A 19,726-nucleotide genomic window follows, 5' to 3' on the forward strand; every position below is an offset into this window, starting at 1 on the left:
CTGTACTGCAAATCATACTCGTAGTATTATGTCTTCCTTCTTTCTTTTTTATCACTTCAAGCAAACCCCTAAAAACACAATTGAAATGTTCAGTATATACTAAACATCATTAAAACAGTTTAAGGTTCCAAAACCAATCATCCTAAAGACATTGCTAACTTTTTTGGGACCTTCTATGCCTCCTTGTATAATCTACATTCTGAAGACCCCCCCCCCCTCCCCCCGGCATTGCACAAACAAGACTGGACAAGATTCAAGAATACATTTCCACCTTCAGTATGCCTAGTTTAGCCCCCGCCGTTCAATTGGCCTTAGAAGCCCCCATTACACAAGACGAGATCCAGGGGACTTTGATCTTGTGATCATCAGGGCCAGGGGACTTTGCCGAATGGTGTCTTGGATCTCATCTTGTGATCATCAGGGCCAGGGAACTATGCCGAATGGTGTCTTGGATCTCGTCTTGTGATCATCAGGGCCAGGGGACTTTGCCGAATGGTGTCTTGGATCTCGTCTTGTGATCATCAGGGCCAGTGGACATTGTCGAATGGTGTCTTGGATCTCATCTTGTGATCATCAGGGCCAGTGGACATTGCCGAATGGTGTCTTGGATCTCATCTTGTGATCATCAGTGCCAGGGAACTTTGCCGAATGGTGTCTTGGATCTCGTCTTGTGATCATCAGGGCCAGGGGACTTTGCCGAATGGTGTCTTGGATCTCATCTTGTGATCATCAGGGCCAGGGAACTTTGCCGAATGGTGTCTTGGATCTCGTCTTGTGATCATCAGGGCCAGTGGTCATTGTCGAATGGTGTCTTGGATCTCATTTTGTGATCATCAGGGCCAGGGAACTTTGCCGAATGGTGTCTTGGATCTCGTCTTGCGATCATCAGGGCCAATGGACATTGCCGAATGGTGTCTTGGATCTCATCTTATGATCATCAGGGCCAGGGAACTTTGCCGAATGGTGTCTTGGATCTTGTCTTGTGATCATCAGGGCCAGGGGACTTTGCCGAATGATGTCTTGGATCTCGTCTTGTGATCATCAGGGCCAGTGGACATTGTCGAATGGTGTCTTGGATCTCATCTTGTGATCACCAGGGCCAGGGAACTTTGCCGAATGGTGTCTTGGATCTCGTCTTGTGATCATCAGGGCCAGGGAACCTTGCCGAATGGTGTATTTGATCTTGTCTTGTGTAATGGGGGCTTCTAAGGCCAATTGAATGGTGGGGGCTAAAGTAGGCATACCGTAGGTGGAGATGTATTCTTGGATCTTGTCCAGTCAGCTCACTATTATACCAAACATCCACTGTTTTATTTGCCAAATTCTCCTGGACCTCCTTACAGATTACACTACATTTTAAGGAATACAGCCTGGTCCAGGTCTTATAATCGGAAAATTAAATAGTCACCGCACACAAATGAGGTCATCCCTGTGCTCTTCCCTTATCCAATCAGGTTCATTGGTTCAGACTAAAGATGACTATACACTGAGCGAATTTTAGCAGGTTCCTGATGAACTGAATAAAATTCACTTAGTTGGTGACCCTATCGGCCCCGACCCACCCAACATCCTTTAAAGGATGTTCCACCCTCCTCCAAGTAGGAGGGTGGAAATACAATAGCTCAGCAGGGGAATTCATCCATCTGCACTGTATAGCGTGGATGGAGGAATCAGATTTTTGTCTATCAGTGTATGGCCAGTTTAAGACTAGATTTACGTTGCCAATTCTCTGTCAAGCAATCCATGGTGGATCACTTTTCAGGGAGTGGCTAAGCAGCCACAGTCAGGCATTTAGATGGCAATCCTGCCGTCTCCAGAATACCTTTTTTTTTTAATGGGACCAATTTGCTGCAACTGTGAGTCAAGCAGCCTTATTGACTTGAATGGATGTCTACTCAACATGCCAGGTTAAATTTGCCATGGCTGCAAACCAAAGCATTGCACTGTAAACAGACCCCTCTGGCTGTACCGTGAACAGAGTAGGTGGGTAAAATCGGGGCTCAACTGCCTATTTTTATTGCCCTCTGTTTGAAAGAGGCCTAACAGCCTTATGTAAAGCAATGGAGTCCTTACTGACTCAGACTGGTGACACTTTCTCTCTCAGTCCTGCTTTACTTAATATGTTACTAAACTCACAACAGTAAAACCAGGCTGTATGTGCAGTAAGGCATGCTTGTTATACTAACTGTGGAACCTAAGGGGTTAATCCCCTGCATTGTGTAAAAGGGCTGTGTAATCCTTTCTTGTCTAGTCCTCCCTGCTTCCACTGTTCCCAATCCATTTGCTGATAATACAGAGCCTTGGAGGCACTCTGCACATGGTCAATTTGCTGTGTATTACTATATATATATATATATATTTTATTTTTTTTGGGAGGGTGCATATGATCGGCACAGGGCTGATCAGCACTGTCCAAACAGAGGGTCAGGGGTCATGCAGCCTCATAGGATAGTCCGAGGAGAATGCAAAAACTCCTCCTACAAGTAACCAGTGCTTAGCCAGACACTGATAGAAGTCACCAGACTGCTATATACTGCTGATGAGAAAGGATATTTAGCAGTTTTTATTTACTAAAATAATTGCATTTCCATGTTCTGTGTACTGTAGCCAATCAGCTGCTGTCGCTATTTAGGTTTCCTGACAACAATGGGTACCTACCTCTTTACCGTGGATGGGGGCAATCAAGTGATATCTCTTATTCAGCCTACGGGGTAAATTTAAATGAGGGAAATCAGAATCAAGGACTTGTATTTACTGTATCTAAAAATTGAATGTAATCTGTTTTACATTAGCTACTTACTGTATGTATTACATGATGTTTATTTACACCTTCCCTAAGATTGGCTTTAAATGATAAAATCTTGCAAATTTTAGCCACAAACTTCTCCCAGACCCCCTTATTTTGCTTAAGTCTGCCTTGAAGAAGACCCTAGAGAAAGGCTTTTCCTCCCAGTGTGTCGGTATGCTGTACCTATTTTGTTAAGACATGACAATTCAAAATGTTTACTGACAAGAAATGTGACTTTTTGGATTCAGATGTGTAATTAATCGATAGGATTTCTTCATATGATATAATGTTTTTGTACTTGCAGGGTTCTGGTACAGCCCCGAGTGTGAGTTTGTTCGCTCGTGCATCACCAAATCTCAGGAACTGGTGCAGGGGAAAGTGCATTTGTCTGTCCTGAAGGGACAAGTTTATGTACTGGGCAGAGAGTCGCCACAATCGCTGTATAATGAGGAGCTGGTGAGGTAAGTGATGAACTTTCAACAGTTTTCCAGCATATGCAATTGGTGTAGCAATCTGAATTATATGCTAGCTTTCTAAATTTGACGTTTTAGGTATGTCAATTTTTTTTTATATATATCGAGCTTGGACCAACGTAAGTATGTACAGTTGTGGCCGAAGTTGTTGGCACCCCAGGAATTTTTCCAGAAAATCAAGTATTTCTCAAAGGAAAAGTATTGTAGTAACACATGTTTTGCTATACACATGTTTATTCCCTTTGTGTGTATTGGAACAAAACAAAAAAAGGGAGGAAAAAAAGCTAATTGGACATAATGTCACACAAAACTCCAAAAATGGGCTGGTCAAAATTCTTGGCACCCTTAACTCGGAAAAAATAACTGAAATCAGTCGCTTCCTATAACCATCAATAAGCTTCTTACACCTCTCACCCTAAATTTTGAACCACTCTTCCTTTAAAAACTGCTCCAGATCTCTATTATTGGAAGGGGGCCTTTTCCCAACAGCAATTTTAAGATCTCTCCACAGGTGTTCAATGGAAAAATTTCTGGGTGCCAAAATTTCGGCCATGACTGTATGTGCCATACCTTTTGGGAACCTCGTGAAAGCTGAAACTTTCTGTGGTAGGCACCATCACTACAGTGATCGCCATTGTGTCCCATGCCAAGCAGCTACTATACTGCTTATTGAATGCAGGAGGATGCCTGCTTGGCACGCGGGCCATTCAGAGAAGACTTTGTGGTTTCTCGATTAATGCAAAGTGTTCTCTAACTTGGACAAGGTAACCACCGTGACATTTCCGCCCTGCCTCTACACCTCATTCAATCAGAGAATGCTTTATATTCTGTGAGAAAATGTCCTGTCACTAGGAAGACTGGGGAAATGCTTGTTTACATAAGCACTTCCCCCTTCTCCCTCACCGTGACACGATCGCGGGTATGCCAGCGGACATAGAGTCCGCGGGTCCCACGGTCGGAGTCACGGAGCTCCCGGCAGGCACCCGCTGGCGGCGCACCCACAATGCCGGCTTCTCAAAGGTGACGTGTGTATATATACGTCCTTCTGCCTGCCCGTGCAATGCTGTCAATGTATAAAGTCATGCGCTGGTCGGCAAGCAGTTAATATTGTTCGAAAGTACATCAGAAATGTCAATTGCTTTTAACATTTCATTATGATATGAATGGAGTTTCCCAAACAAAAACCACATACACTGTTAGAAATGTGTGAAAAAAATGTCAATCCTGCTCCTTTGAATTTTCTTAACTCTGCATTCATTTGACTTCAATAACCATTAGCACGTTAAGCGAACAGTCTCAAATAGAATATTTTGGAACACAATTCTAGTAGTGTATGGCCAGCTTAAGAATTTCACTATTTGTGGCCTTAATAACTGACCCTAACACATCCACAGCCATCTTGACTGTCCTCCATACATCACATCTGCCCATCGCCTCAGTGGTTTTAAGTCCAGTCCCAGCCAAAACATTTTCTGTAGACCAAGTAGGAAAGTGCTCCGAGTTCTGCCAAGTTATGTTTTACTGATGCCCATGGACCTCTCCTTACTTTCTGTCCCTGTCAAACCAGGAAAAGAAATGGGTTGGGACACAAGGCAGAGCATTCAAAACCCGACCCAACTTCTAACCCTTTCCCATTCTACTTGAAACATATGTTTTTGTTTTTCAGCTCCTCTTAAAAAGATTTCCATCACTTATGCCACCTACACACGATCGGAAATTCCGACAAGAAAACCACGGATTTTGGCTCAAACTTGTGTTACATACACACGGTCACACAAATGTTGTCGGAAATTCCGACCATTAAGAACGCAGTGACATACAAGACGTACGACGAGCCAAGATCAATGAAGTTCAATAGGCAGTTCGGCTCTTCTGCTTGATTCTGAGCATGCATGTTTTTTTGCTCGTCGGAATTGCACCAGACGAGCGGATTTTCCGATAGGAACTTTTTCCGTTGGAAAAATAGGGAACCTGCTCTCAATCTTTTGTTGGCGGAAATTACGACAGCATAGTCCGATGGAGCGTACACACAGTCGGAATTTCTGACCAAAAGCTCACATCAGAACATTTCTTGTTGGAATTTCCGATCGTGTGTACGCGGCATTGCTGTTTCTATGACACCATATAACCAGGACAGGAAATAAGAGTACATTTCACCAGATAGGATAGGAGAACAGCCAGCCCCTCTGCAATTTGCTATGGGGAAAAGTCTAACTTAAAATATTGCGAGCCATAGCAGATGCAGTAGCTCAGATGCCATAATTTTGGCTTTACACACAATGGTGCTTGAGTTGCATCTCTCCTAAATACTATCAATGTGATCGATAAACTGACCATATGCTAGTAGAATTTTTGTAATCCGAATATTCGTTCAGTTTTCTAATGGTTATGTGGGTCAAATTGGCAATCGTTTTTGACCGTAGTGATGAGAGAATTCAAAGGAGCAGAATGGAACATTTTTCTTCAATGAATGGAACATTTTTCTGGAATGAATGAAATTGTAACCCTGAATGTGGTTTATTTTCTGGAAAAATCATACATATTGCAATGGACATGTTCTGGGCACAAAAGGAACCTGTTTAATACATCTGGAATTTAAGTAGCAGGTCTTAGAGACATTTTAAGGTCCTTTGAATGGAATTAGTCGACTCCATGATGGCAAAATCGAATGCTCCAATGAATGATTTTTAGACTTCCCGTACAAATGTTTGAATTAATTTATTCTGGTGTATGGCCAGCTTAGGGTTAATGTTGGGCAATGAGACTTGGGTTAGGTTAGAGGAGATGTTAGGGCTGATGCTAGCGTGTTAATGGGTAACTGTATTTTTAGGGTACTGCTGATTCCGACCAAATTGCCAAGTGGCATAATGCTCACATCATGTATTGTCAAAGGATGTGTGATTTCTTCAAGCTGCAGGCTCGGTAGATGACCTCATGGTTTATGTAATGACATCATCACTCTTTACACAACTCCATCACTAGGCATACACTTTTTAGCTGCTTTACTTCTTCGCAACCAGCATTATTTATATCAATGATAGAGGAAAGGAAGAGGGATCTTATACTATCTCCCACATTACCACCTACCTTGGATGCCCCCTCTTCTTCCATCCACCTCCTCCCATCCGTTTCCAAATCGGCAGCTTCTCAAACCACCTCCACCCCCCTCATTATGTCACTCTTTCTCTCACTCTCTCTCTCGGGGAAATTCAATGAATAAAGTCAAAAGAAGGGAAAAAAAAAATCCTAAAGTGAGCACGATCAAGAAAGAGCTGGCTTTTATACTCACCGTGCCGCCAACCATTTGCCTTTCTTCTTTTTGACTTTTGCATTTCTGCTTTGAAAGCTTTTGAATGACAGCCTAACGGGAATCAGGGGGAGCAAGCAAGCTGCTGCAACTAACACAGGGTGGAAATGCCTTAGCACAGTGGGTATAAAGTAACGTAATTATAGAGCAGGTCACAGTCACTTCAATGAGCAAAAATAAAAGGCACCGGTTTCTTCTCTGTCTCTCTTTCCTTCATACTTTAGTTTCACGTCAAGGGAGGTAAAATCATTCTACAGTCATTTTTTTTTTTCTTCTCCTTCCACAATTTAAGGCTGGTGGTAATTTATATTGGGAGGGGTAGCCGCTGCTGGCAGCACAAGGCACCAGTTTTGTTTTACAATCCCCGTATTTCAGCCTAGCGGTAATAGTTAGTTCGGTATTAAGAACACGCAGGGAGCAAGCGAGGACGGATCTGGGGAAAGGGAACATGGAAGTCAGGAGTAGATACAGAAAAGACAGTAAAAAGTGTATCTGACGCCCCTACAAAGTGGACACCGGGTCTGTTCCTACCATAAGGCAAGGTACTGACTAAAGCTGACCTTTGTAAAAGGGGACAATTTGACAAATAATTTAGACTTGAGAAAGCAAAAAATAATTTGAAAGACAAAGTTGGAAAACTGTTGTCAAATCTTACTTGGAATGAATAAATGCGCATGCATTTATCAAAGTTAATACAGAAGAAGCTTGTTCTACTAAAATCAAGGTATTTACATGGTACTTGAACAAAAAGTCGTTCCAAATTTGTTGAGCCTGTGAAGGCACCATTGAATGGTGAGATGAGGATTTTTTTACTTTCTCATAGGAACCAAATTCTACAAGTATAAGGCTGGCCAAACATTATATAATGTCCTTGTACAATTTTTTTTTTTTAGATTTACTAAAACCGTATTATATGACTTTTTAAACCTAAACACTTTCAATTTGAATCCAATCAGGCAGGCCCCCTGTACTACGTAGATAAGAGTAAATCTAAAGAAAATTGTATGGCCAGCTTAAGACCAGCACTGGTCTCAGGTGAAAACATGCTAGGACTGCATAGCGGCTAAAAAAAACCTGAGGAAAGCCATAGACAAAATGGTAGTAATGAGCTAAACAACAAAAAGTCACGCTGCCAAGAATTGTAAGATTCAGTCGTAAACAGTCGCTACCCTGTTTACCCAAAAATAAGCCCTACCCCGAAAATAAGACCTAGCGTTATTTTTGGGGATGGCTGAAATATAAGCCCTACCCCAAAAATAAACCCTAGTTAAAGTCGTCGTAAAAACATGTAATCCGTTTTGTAAAAAGATTATATAATGTGCAGTGTGTCTCCTTTTTGTAACTTTATTTTGAAAAATACCTTACTTACAGTGCCGCTGGGCACTCACGTGACCGGCTGGAGATCTTCTCCTCTCCAACGTCAGCGGTCCCTTCCTCTGCAGTGCTCAGAGTGGAGAAGAAGAGCTACGGCGGGTCACTGTGCTGGCTATCATGCTTTAAAGGATCAGGATATATTTTTTTCTTTTTGGGGTTACAACCACTCTAAGATCGTCATGATGACATGACTGTATTTGAATAAATGTAGATTATTGTACATACCGTAAATAAATAAGACATCCCCTGAAAATAAGCCCTAGTGTGAATTTTGTAGCCAAAATTAATATAAGACCCGGTCTTATTTTCGGGGAAACACGGTATATACAATGTATTTTTTATTTTTGTATAGCATAGAGAATGGTTAGAACCTGCCCTGTCCTTTTTGATGTTTGTTTTTATGTTGGGGAGATTTCTCTTTACTTCCTGACACAACAGGAAGTGAGGAACTTTGGCCAAGATGGGGGGAAATAATCCCCCCCCCCATCTTATTAACTATTAAGAAATCTTTTACCAGAATGGGTGTTCCCATTGGATTATTTCCCCTTACTTATTCTGGTGAAAGTTTTAAAATGTTTGATTTTCTCTGTCCTGTTGACAGTGGTTACCAGTACAAATGGAGATGAATCTACCCAGGGGGGGACACAGACGGAAATAAAAACCAGACACATATTGGTCCACCCAAATTAATCTGGGTTTAGCTCAAATAGATCAAAAGCAATTAACATAAGTTGTTCCATTCCAATTACAGTGGAACTTTGGAAACACGGTATTGCACACCGCTTTGGCTTGAATCCTGCTCGTGTTGCGAGACAACCGAGTCAGGATTTTTTAAATACAGTGCTCGTATTGCGAAACACTCGTTAATCGCGTAACTCGCAATCCGAGGTTCCACTGTACTAACACAGGAAACGGAGCTATATTGTCAATTGATGCCACTAAATCTTTCAATAGCATAGAATGGTATTTCCTGTGGCACTGTCTTCCGTGTTTTGGGTTTGGACCTTGTTATATTCAGCGGATATAACTTCTCTACACAGGCCCGGGATCAGGTAAATGGGCATATATCTGACCCTTTCCCATTAGTGAAAGTTATGTCTCCTGTCACCTCTTCTTGAATACACCGCTCCTAAAGCGCTCCTTCCCATTGAGGCGCTTTTTTTAACGCCAAAGTGCCCGGAAAACGCCCCAGTGTGAAAGGGGTCTTAGCGGAGCTTTACCAGCATTTTTCGGGCGCTGGCAGTGTGAGAGGGGTCTGAAATCACTCAGGCTTTCACATTGGGATTGCAGATGTGGCTTCTTTCAGTCGCTTTACAGGTGCTTTTTTTAATGCCAAAGCGCCTGAAAAATGCTGCAGTGTGAAAGGGGTCTTAAAGCGGTGTTCCGGCAAAAAAAAACATTTAGCCCAGGCTCACACTGGGCTGCGGGAGTGAAGCCGTGCGTGTTCAGCTGAACTCACACGATTTCACTTCCGCTGGCAGTCCTGATTTCAGCCGCGATTTTAGAGACATCTGTGCAATGTAAATCGCGGGTGGAAATCGCAAAAAGTAGTACAGAAACTACTTTTTGAAATCGGTGCAGCGCTGCAGATGCAGCGTTGCACCGATTAGGACGGTGCCATTCCTGGGAATTTATGGCAAATACCACCGTTTTGACATGCCAAATCGCATGTCAAAACGCACCAGTGTGAACCAGGGCTAAAAGCCAGAAGCTACACATACTGCAGCTGCTGGCTTTTAATAATAGGACACTTGCCTGTCCTGGAGTCCAGCGATGTCAGGACCCGCAGCTGATGTTTCCATCAGCTGTCGGGTGCTCCGCCGCCATTGTGGGTACGGGACCCCCGGCAGTGTAGCCTTTGGGATTCACGCCGGGAACCCTACTGCTCATGCGCGAGGTCCTGTTCCTCTCTCCTATTGGCTCGGCGGCTGGAGAGGAGGGGGGAGCCCCGCGGTGACGACATGGCTCAGCGACAGGGACTCCCGAAAGTGGGAAAGGATACCTGTCAAAGACAGGTTTCCTGTCCCCCATCCCCCCGAAAGGTGCCAATTGTGGCACCGGAGGGGGGGAGGAATGAGATGAGCGGAAGTTCCACTTTTGGGTGGAACTCCACTTTAAATTCATATAAATCAAAAAGGTTTGTGTGGATGATTCAGGGGCGTTTGGTCATGTGACAGCAAACCAAATGACCATATACAGGTAATGCTGGTGGAGGTGTCACAGCGGAGCCCTTCTCCCAGGTTTCCTAACTCCACTGACTCACTTTTTGACCTGTACTTGCAGCTTGGTATATGTTGAGAGGTTTTGAATTGCTAGCAAATGTACTATTTTATTGTGTAGTGTGACAGCCACAGTTTTATTTATTTGAATGAAAAGAAAACTGTAAAAATAGTAAATGTCAATCGATACTGAGATGGTAAGCGAAAGTAATTTGTAAGTGTGATCAAAGTATTGATATGTTTCCCATATGATATTATTTATTATATAAAATGGTATTATATTCAATTATATATTTCTATTCTCTTGCCATGTAGCATGGACAAGCAAGGAGATTATGAACCATCTGATGCATCTGGATTCATCAAGATCAATGCTGTGAGGTATGGTATTCTCCTTATCGTTTTATTTTGATGCCTGCAGCAGTATGGTACGCTGGGTTTTCAGCCCTAAAAGCAAGCATAGATGTTGCCTTAAATCTGACCATAAACATAAAAACCAGACTGTACTATCACCTTCAATTTAGTGCAAGGGCTCACCTGCGGAGTACAAATTGATTGTTTAGCTACACTCTCATGTTGTGTGGTTTTGGTAAATCTAGAGGGAGATTGTACAGTCAGATTGTAATGTGTATGGCCAAGTTAACACTGAACAGGTTTTTCCCTCCAAGCTGGCCGTAGATGGAATAATTCATCCGGTTCAACAAAGACTGGCTGAATTTTGATCCATCTATTGCCTTTCCTGCTAAATCAAATTCTATCAAACGGGACTGTTGGAAAACTTGAATTCAATCAGTGCCTTCAGCCAATCCACTGTGGCGCTGGTCATTGTCTTCTGACAGAGGGAGAGTCCACGCTTATAGAATTCAATAACACAGCGGGTAGGAATCCTTCATCCACCTCGCTTGTGTGGATGGGAGAATGCAGCTGATCGAATAAAAGATCACTGTAGAGGCTATCCTTATATTACCATTTTACCTACTACCTAATAAATAACCCCTAACATCTAACTTGGCCTCAAATGCTGATAAATTAACCCTTAAAGTGATTGTAAAAAAAAGTTTATTTTTCTATAAAAATGACAAACATGTTATACTTACCTGCTCTGTGCAGTGGATTTGCACAGAGCAGCCTGGATCCTCCTCTTCTCGAATCCTTCTTCTGTGCTCCTGGCCCCTCCCTCCTGTCGAGTGCCCCCACAGCAAGCAGCTTGCTATGGGGGCACACAAGCCGAGTCCCAGCTCCCTCTGTCCATTCAAACACAGAGCCACGTCTCTGCTCTGCCCCCTCTCTCTCCTGATTGGCTAGCGGGAATAAATGCTGCTGCTGTCTCAGCCATTCAGGAGGGGGAGTCTCAGATGGCCGAGACACTCTGGACATCGCTGGACAGAGATGGGGCTCAGGTAAGTATAAGGTGGTGCGGGGGTGGCTGCTGCAAACAGAAAGCTTTTTATCCTAATGCACAGAATGCATTAAGATTAAGATTAAAACTTTTGACTTTACAACCCCTTTAACACCTAACAAATGAATAGTAACCCTTCACCTAATTCTATCACCCAGCCTCATCCATCTCCTTTGCTTTAACCTGAAACCCAACCCTTAAAGTGGAATTCCAGTCTATATAAAAACTAAGCCTAAAATGGCTCCCACTCCCCATCTAACTGCTCTTCTAACTACCATGTAGAAGAAAGATGTATATGCTTATCTATTCTCATAGTGCTCTGATTCAGTCATGTGATCGGCTCCCAGCCGTGGCTACACAGGAGAGGAGGGAGCACCGAGAACAAATGTCCCATAGTAAGTCTATGGGTGACATCACCCAGGCATTCCATCCATTGTCGGCAATCTCTCCTCTGAATCCGGCCGATGGGGAGATCACGTGATCAGACCTGAGAGCTCTAAGTAAAAGCATTGTTCTTCTATGGGGTAGTTAGAATACCAGTTAGAAAGTGGAGTGGGTGCCATTTTAGGCTTAGTTAGATATAGACTTGAATTTGACTTTAAACTTAAGGCCTCGTACACATGACCGAGGAACTCGTCGTAAATGAAACATAATTTTCCTCGACGAGTTCCTTGTCAGGCTTGTGGAGAAACTTGACAAGCTTTCTTTGCGTACACACTGTCAAGACCAAATCTCCTCGTTTCTCAAACGCGGTGACGTACAACACATACGACGGCACTATAAAGGGGAAGTTCGATTCCACTGGCACAACCCTTGGGGCTGCTTTTGCTAATCTCATGTTACTGCGTGTTAAGTAAAAGTTTGGTCAGAGACAATTTGCACTTTTCAGACTGTTACAGCGTGATAAATGTGCTATCTCCATTACAAACGCTACTTTTACCGAAGGTGCGCTCCCGTCTCATACTTTATTCTGAGCATGCGCGTGTTTCTAAGCATACACACGAACGTGTTTCTCGTCGAAAACCAGCCCGACAAGGAACACGACGAGGAAATTGAGACTCCAGTCGAGGAAAAAGAGAACTTGTTCTCTTTTTTTTCTCGTCAAGTTCCTCGACAGTTTCCTCGATGAAAAACATACACACGACCGTTTTCCTCGGCAAAAAAGCTCTGCCACCAAGTTTCTTGATGGATTCTGTCGAGGAAAACAGTCGTGTGTACGAGGCCTAACCTGTTAATGTAACCCTGTAACCCTAGATCATGGGTCTTCAAACTACGGCCCTCCAGTTGTTCGGGAACTACAATTCCCATCATGCTTTGTTATGTCTGTGAATGTCAGAGTTTTACAATGCCTCATGGGATGTGTAGTTCCGCAACAGCTGGAGGGCCGTAGTTTGAGGATCCCTGCCCTAGATAATCCAACATCTATGAAGTTTCAATGGCATATTGTGCCTGGTTTCTTCACAGCTTAAAGTAAACCTCTATTGCCTGTGGAAAATATAAACTAGGACTAAGATTGTGTATGAGGTGCTACCAGGTATTTTAGGCCAGCCGCACACGGTTTGAATCTCGGCTGGTTCAACAGGGACCAGCTGAGATCCGAACCGTTAATGGGCAGGCTGAATGCTCCAAGTTGGTCAATGTACTTAAATACAACCAGCCTGCCAGATTCACTTCTGATTATCGCAAGTGGTTGCTATAGCCACTAGCGATAATCACTGTGTTCTCCTGGCGCGGACGGCTTCCCTTGTTTTTTCTTTAATATTTAGAAATCTGGCAGCTAGTAAGCCAACACTTTCTTGAAGAACTCCGAACACCAATACCTCTTGTGTGTCAAAAAACCTTCCACCCCCCCCCCCCCCCGCTGGCCTCTATGGCACTGAAGGGCACATGATGTAAGGTTTTTCAGGAGAAACCACTGACATGTTTTCAACACACCCAAAAATGTGGGACAGTAACAGCTCCAGGTACTTTTCACTGGAGCAAAGTTTTGGTTTCCAGTGGCCAGATCGGAAGATAGAAAGATTCTATTGCTGCCAAACTCTATTGACCCCCTCCTTATTAAGCTCAGTTGCAATTAGGATAACCCAATTTCTTGAGCCCCTGGCACACCAACCTTTTCATAAAGTCTCACCATCCCTAGCAATCTCTGGGCACCTTTAGCTCTGAATCTGCCACATTAAGAGTTAAACATGCCAACATTGTGGATTTTTTAATCACTTTAGCTGTAATGCACAGGAGATGACAGTGTTGTGTACCTGTTCTTTCAATGCTTCCTCTAACAATACCTTACAAGCTTCCCCGGCATTAACATAAAAGGCTTTTTTTCTGCTTTAATTGGCTTTATTCAAAGCTTTTTGATTCATCTGTGGTCTGCAGTCATCCTCCTGTCTTTCGAGGCATTTATGAAGGAAGGAAAGAGGGAAAGCAGCATAATACATGCATCACGTTAATAAGCCCTTCCTTGACTTATTAACAAGTAAAATTGACCTTGTGACTCCTCTTCTCTCTCTGACATTGATTTGCATGAATAAGGGTGACCTTTGCTAATTTTTTTCCTACACCTCCCCTTTTCTTTCTGTCTTTGGTTTACAGGTTAAAAGAATATAACCGCTTACAGAAGAAGGTCACAGCGCCGACAAAATGAAAACAGAGTGAGAAAAAAAAACACACACACACAAAGCGGAGATGGAACAACTCCATTCTGTAGCGTTTTAATCCGCCATTCCTGTCTCTACGCTTTCCTTAGCTCATTGATTAGTTTGTGTGATCGTTACAGATCTTTTGTGTGCTAAATCACAGGTTAGCCAAGTCTGATGGAATGGCAATTACAGGAATTGGTAGAGTTTAATGGGTTAAACTTGCTGTTAATACATAGATATTAAAGAAAATCATTCAAGTAGAACAAATAAAAGAGTGAATTTTATCATTGATTGTGATCTTGTTTTGTTGCTTTTTTTTTCCAAACCTAATCTGAATTATTACTACAAAAATTATTTCTATGTGCCTTTTTATATTTATTACTTGTTTCATATTTTCGTTGTATTTTATATATACTTATGGCCATCTCTATACACGGGAATGAGAAAAATTTGAATGCCTCATACGCGTCGGGAAAACTGCCATGACAGCTTTTGGCTGGGAAAACCGACCATGTGTATGCTCCATCGCAGTTTTTCCGACAGGAAAACCGCCGGGAATCCTGGCAGGAAAAATGAGAACATGTTCTCTTTTTCCCGTCGGGATTCCCGGCGGTTTTTAAGCTGGCAGTTTCCCTATGGGGAAAACCTGCGGTGGAGCATACACACGACCGGGATTCCCGACCAAAGCTGTCTTGGCAGTTTTCCTGACGGGAAACCCGGCCGTGTATAGGGGGGAAAAAGCTACCGTTCTCGGTTTTCCCGATGGAATTTTTACCGCTGGGAAAACCGATCGTGTGTACAAGGCATAAGAGAAATGGTACAATATTACATCACAAGGTGAGAGACTGCAGCAGGCGTTGATCTATGGTAAATATATGTAAATACAGCAAAAAAACTGCACAGACATCATTATTCACATGATCCAATCATCTCTGAATCAGCATCTCGGTCCAGTAAGTAGATGCTGAATTGGAGGATGCCTTAACAAAGATGACTCCATCCTTCTGCAGACAAAGGCAGGTGGAAGCATTGTCAGGGTGTGTACTGTGACCTCACTTTGCTTAGCCTGAAATGTGAAAACAAATTCAGCCACTACATCTAGGGACTAGTAAACTGCAATATATTCCTTTTTTTTTTTTCTACGGTTTAGTTATCGTTTTAATACAAAACGGCACTGAGAGATTAGGAGGCCACCATTACTGACCTGACAATGCTGAGTAATTGACTGTCATGCGGATCCAATAATTGTGATACTTTGTGCTACGCTGGCTCAGAACAAACATGCAGATATGGCGTCTTGCCTTTCTTATCTGCAGATTCATTTCATGTTAGTGACTCAGAAGGGATGGCAAGACAAGTGGGAATTTCAAAGGTAGGCTAGCACTAGAAGCTCCTATATACAGGTTACGTTAATGTAGAACTAAAGTCTGTGCATCTACTTCTGCTCCAGCAAGTTCCCCCTATCACTGCTGACATCTTCGCCTGGTCCTCTTCTGGGTTCTAAATAAGAAAAGAGGAGAACCCGGTTACTGTAGTGATGCCACACTTGATATCAGTCGTTTATTTTAGAGTAAAGAATAAACAATCAAGTCAACATGTTTCGGGGAACTGCCTCCCCCTTTTTCAGAACCATTGAAACGACTTTCTGCCTCTGTACTGTTCCAGCTATCATCTGTCAATACGAGGCTCTTTACAGAGAGACACCTACCATCACAAAGCCCACTTATTTCTGCTCATACGTACCAATAGTCCTGAAGAAGAGGGAGGCAGTTCCCCCAGAAACTCATTGGCGCTCCTCTTTTTAAGTACATATCCCTTCTACTGAAGCGACATCAGAGTTGGACCAGTTCAGACTTCCAAAGGGTGTCATGGACCTCTATTTATTCATGGAACCAGTTTATACACACCGAAATAATCAAATCTGTGTAGCGCTGCACCTTTCTTAAACCAACCTCTTCTAGGTTCAGCATCCTCAGCCAACCTGAATGGTGAGAAATTGAGTACAATTGTTGACCTTTTGAATGGGCAAACAGATCTTTATTCAAGCAGTTCCTACAGAGAAAGTTGAACTACTTGAGTAAGAACACAAGAAGAGAAAAATCCCTTTGCAACCATGTATTCCACAAAAATATCCATAAATGTAATGGTGTACTAGGGAAAAAGTAAGTGGCCTCAGAAGTTAGTGTTGCCCCATTTAGCAGAAATTACTTTATATAGGTATTTTGTATAACTGCCCACCAGTCTCTGGCAACAACATAGACAATTTTGGCTAGTTTTCCATGCACAATTGCCTCAGTTGCAATCATATTTGGGGTTTTCTTGCATGAACTGCCCATTTCAAAATCCCTCTACACAATTTCAAGAGGGACCTAATTGAAGCTTTGAGTAGGGCAGTCCATAACCCTCTATTTCTTCTTCATGAGCTATTCTATGTATTTGATAGAGTTCATTGGATCATGTTATTGCTGATAGACTAATTTCCGGTTCATCGTCAACTTTTCGACAATTAGCCTCACATTCTCATCAAGCACACTGGAATATGATGCAGAATTTACAGTATAGATGACTGGCTAGCTGCCTAGGCCCTGAAGTACCAAAGCAACCTCAAACCAAAACATTTGCACCACCATGCTTTACAGTTGGTATGAAACACTGGGGTTGATTAACTAAAATCGGAGAGTGCAAAATCTGATGCAGATGTGCATGGTAGCCAATCCACTTCTAACTTCAGCTTGTTCAATTAAACTTTCAAAATAAAAACTGGAAGCTGATTGGTTTCTATGCAGACCTGCCCAAGATTTTGCACTCTCCAGTTTTAGTAAATCAACCCTATTGTCTTCAGTTTGCGGGAAACATGTCAACTGTTATCGTAACAACTATATCTTTGAGTGATTAGCCTTTCTGAAACAATGTACTTAAGACTGGTCTTTGCCTATATGTTCAATAGCAATCGGTAGTCCTGCTCTACTCTTCTTTTACTTTGTATTTTTTTTGGAGAACAAAGGTTCAAGCAAGTTGAATTGGTGCAATCGCTTTCTGAATATAGATGCATGTATTTCAACCCCAACTGTTGCAAGAGTTCCCTGAACACCCCGCAATTACAGTGGAACCTTGGATTACGAGCATACTCCTTTCCAGGAGTATGCTCGTAATCCAAAGTACTTGCATATCAAAGCGAGTTTCCCTATTTCCAAGTCAATGGAAATGAAAATAATTAATTGCGCGTTGACTTCAATGGAATGCAATACCGCATGCGGCCAGAGGTGGGGGTTGCCGGAGAGCCTCGGAAACGGGCAAAAAGGCCAGAGGACACTTCGACTGACCTCGGAAATACTTCCTACCCGAGATTTGCCGAGGTCAGCCGTGCTGTCCTCGGGCCTTTTCATGCATTTCCGATCAGCTGCGATCGCCGACGTTTGGCTTTGGTCTGCTTCAGCGGCCCCCCAACTCAGGCCAAAACCGGTACTGCACACCGCTTTGGCCTGAATTGTGCTTGTTTTGCGAGACAAAACTCGCAAACCGAGTCACGATTTTTTTTAAATACAGTGCTCGTATTGCGAAATGCTCATTAACCGCGTTACTCGCAATCCGAGGTTCCACTGTACATTTTGGGGCTTTTAGTGGTAAATTTTGAAGTGTATGACAAATCTGCATTTTCATTTTAGATCATTAAAATGAATACACCATGTCAATTTTATGTGCCATTTGTTCAAGTACATTGGCTTTATCAGTAGGCACTATTTGATTGAAGAGCTAAAGTTTGTCTGTTCAAATACGTTGAAAAAGTCAACAATTTCCATGGGGTGTACTTTTTCACATGACTGTATTTCTTCCCGGCACCCAAGGCATGCTGAGATTGCATACTGAGTTGCACAGGTACATTTAGAGGAAATGTTACTGGCAGGCAATAGATGGGCTTTTATTGAAGGAGAGAAATACAAAGTCACTTCTGCATCAAAAGCCTTCTTGGCCAGCAATTTTTCATCTTAAAGTGGTATTAAAACGCAAAACCAAAAATGTTATATATTAATACTTTCCAAAGCTTGAATGTGGTGGCACATTTATCTGGTGATCTACCTGGTAACACTCTTCCTGTCCAAATCTGGCCACACACACACCGATTGAAAATGGGCCAGTTCAACTGGATAAATATTATACAGGATGTGGCTGTCTCCATTGGACATGCACTATATTGGCAAAAGTATTGGGACGCCTACCTTTACACGCACATGAACTTTAATGGCATCCCATTCTTAGTCCGTAGGGTTCAATATTGAGTTGGCCCACCCTTTGCAGCTACAGTGCCTTGAAAAAGTATTCATACCCCTTGAAATGCTCTAAATTTTGTCATGTTACAACCAAAAATGAACATATGTTTTATTGGGATTTCATGTGATAGACCAACACAAAGTGGCACATAATTGTGAAGTGGAAGGAAAATGATAAATGGATTTTATATATTTTTTTACAAATAAATATGTGAAAAGTGTGGTCGTGCATTTGTATTCAGCCCCCTTTACTCTGATACCCCTAACTACAATCTAGTGGTACCAATTGCCTTCAGAAGTCACCTAATTAGCAAATAGAGTCCACTTGTGTGTAATTTAATCTAAATTAGTGAACAAACCGGATCATGAAGACCAAGGAACACACCAGACAGGTCAGAGATAAAGTTGTGGAGAAGTTTAAAGCGGAGGTTCCGCGGTTTCTCGTTTTTTTTCTTTTCATGTGCATTTTATAGGGTTACAGATGAAATCAAAACACTCACTTGCTAGCCCCTTTGAAACTGATCCAATCGATACCCGTGTGAAATATAAACTTTTAAAAAAACAGCCTGGAGTTTTCCATCTTGCTTGTGAAGCCCACACGCAAACACTTCCGAGAAGCGGATGATGCTGATATTCCCAGAATTCACCGCGCATGCGCTGTCTTGCACCACAGTATTTCGCGCATGCGCCGTGTTGACGGCTATCAGAGTAAGCTGTGCTGTCAACACTTCAGGGTTACCATGACAACGGGTGTCGTCATTTAAGTACACGACCTGTTGTGATTTCTACCTGTATTCCCTCATTTAAAATGGCGATTTTGGATCCGCCCTAGACATGTGACCCGCTTGTCGAGTCACGTGACGAGGGAGCGGTGAGATTTCGAAGATTTGTGCTACAGATCGTCTCCTGGGAATTATGACACAGAACTCCCAGGAGACATTGGGGCGTCAGGCAAAGGGAAAGGAACGCCCACTGCCACGGGGAAGAATACCCGAAAGTCACAGCATATACCTTTGAATCTCGGTAATTACATAGAAATTAAAAATAAGAAATGTTGTTTGCAAAAGTATAAGCTCCGTAGATCGTGATTATTGAAAGTTAATATTATGGGTGAACCTCCGCTTTAAAGCAGGGTTAGGCTATAAAATGCTTTGAACATCTTATGGAGCACTTTTCAATCCATCATCTGAAAATGAAAAGAGTATGGCACAACTGCAAACCTACCAAGACATGGCCGTCCACCTAAACTGACAGGCCGG

The 19,726-nt window shown here is 42.6% G+C and overlaps 1 protein-coding gene across 1 annotated transcript in view; it reads left to right on the forward strand.

Moving 5' to 3' along the window:
* ASS1 (argininosuccinate synthase 1) overlaps nucleotides 1-14,490 on the forward strand; it is a 159,979-nt gene extending 145,489 nt beyond the window's left edge. Inside the window, exons 14-16 of the mRNA XM_040324650.1 lie at nucleotides 3,093-3,249; nucleotides 10,477-10,542; nucleotides 14,153-14,490. Of these exons, the coding sequence (XP_040180584.1) occupies nucleotides 3,093-3,249; nucleotides 10,477-10,542; nucleotides 14,153-14,204 (275 nt within the window). The 3' untranslated portion in view covers nucleotides 14,205-14,490. The remainder of the gene's footprint in view (nucleotides 1-3,092; nucleotides 3,250-10,476; nucleotides 10,543-14,152) is intronic.
* Nucleotides 14,491-19,726: the final 5,236 nt, after the last annotated feature.

Source organism: Rana temporaria, chromosome 9 (genome assembly GCF_905171775.1).
Source record: "Rana temporaria chromosome 9, aRanTem1.1, whole genome shotgun sequence".
In the NCBI taxonomy this organism is placed as follows: Eukaryota; Metazoa; Chordata; class Amphibia; order Anura; family Ranidae; genus Rana; species Rana temporaria.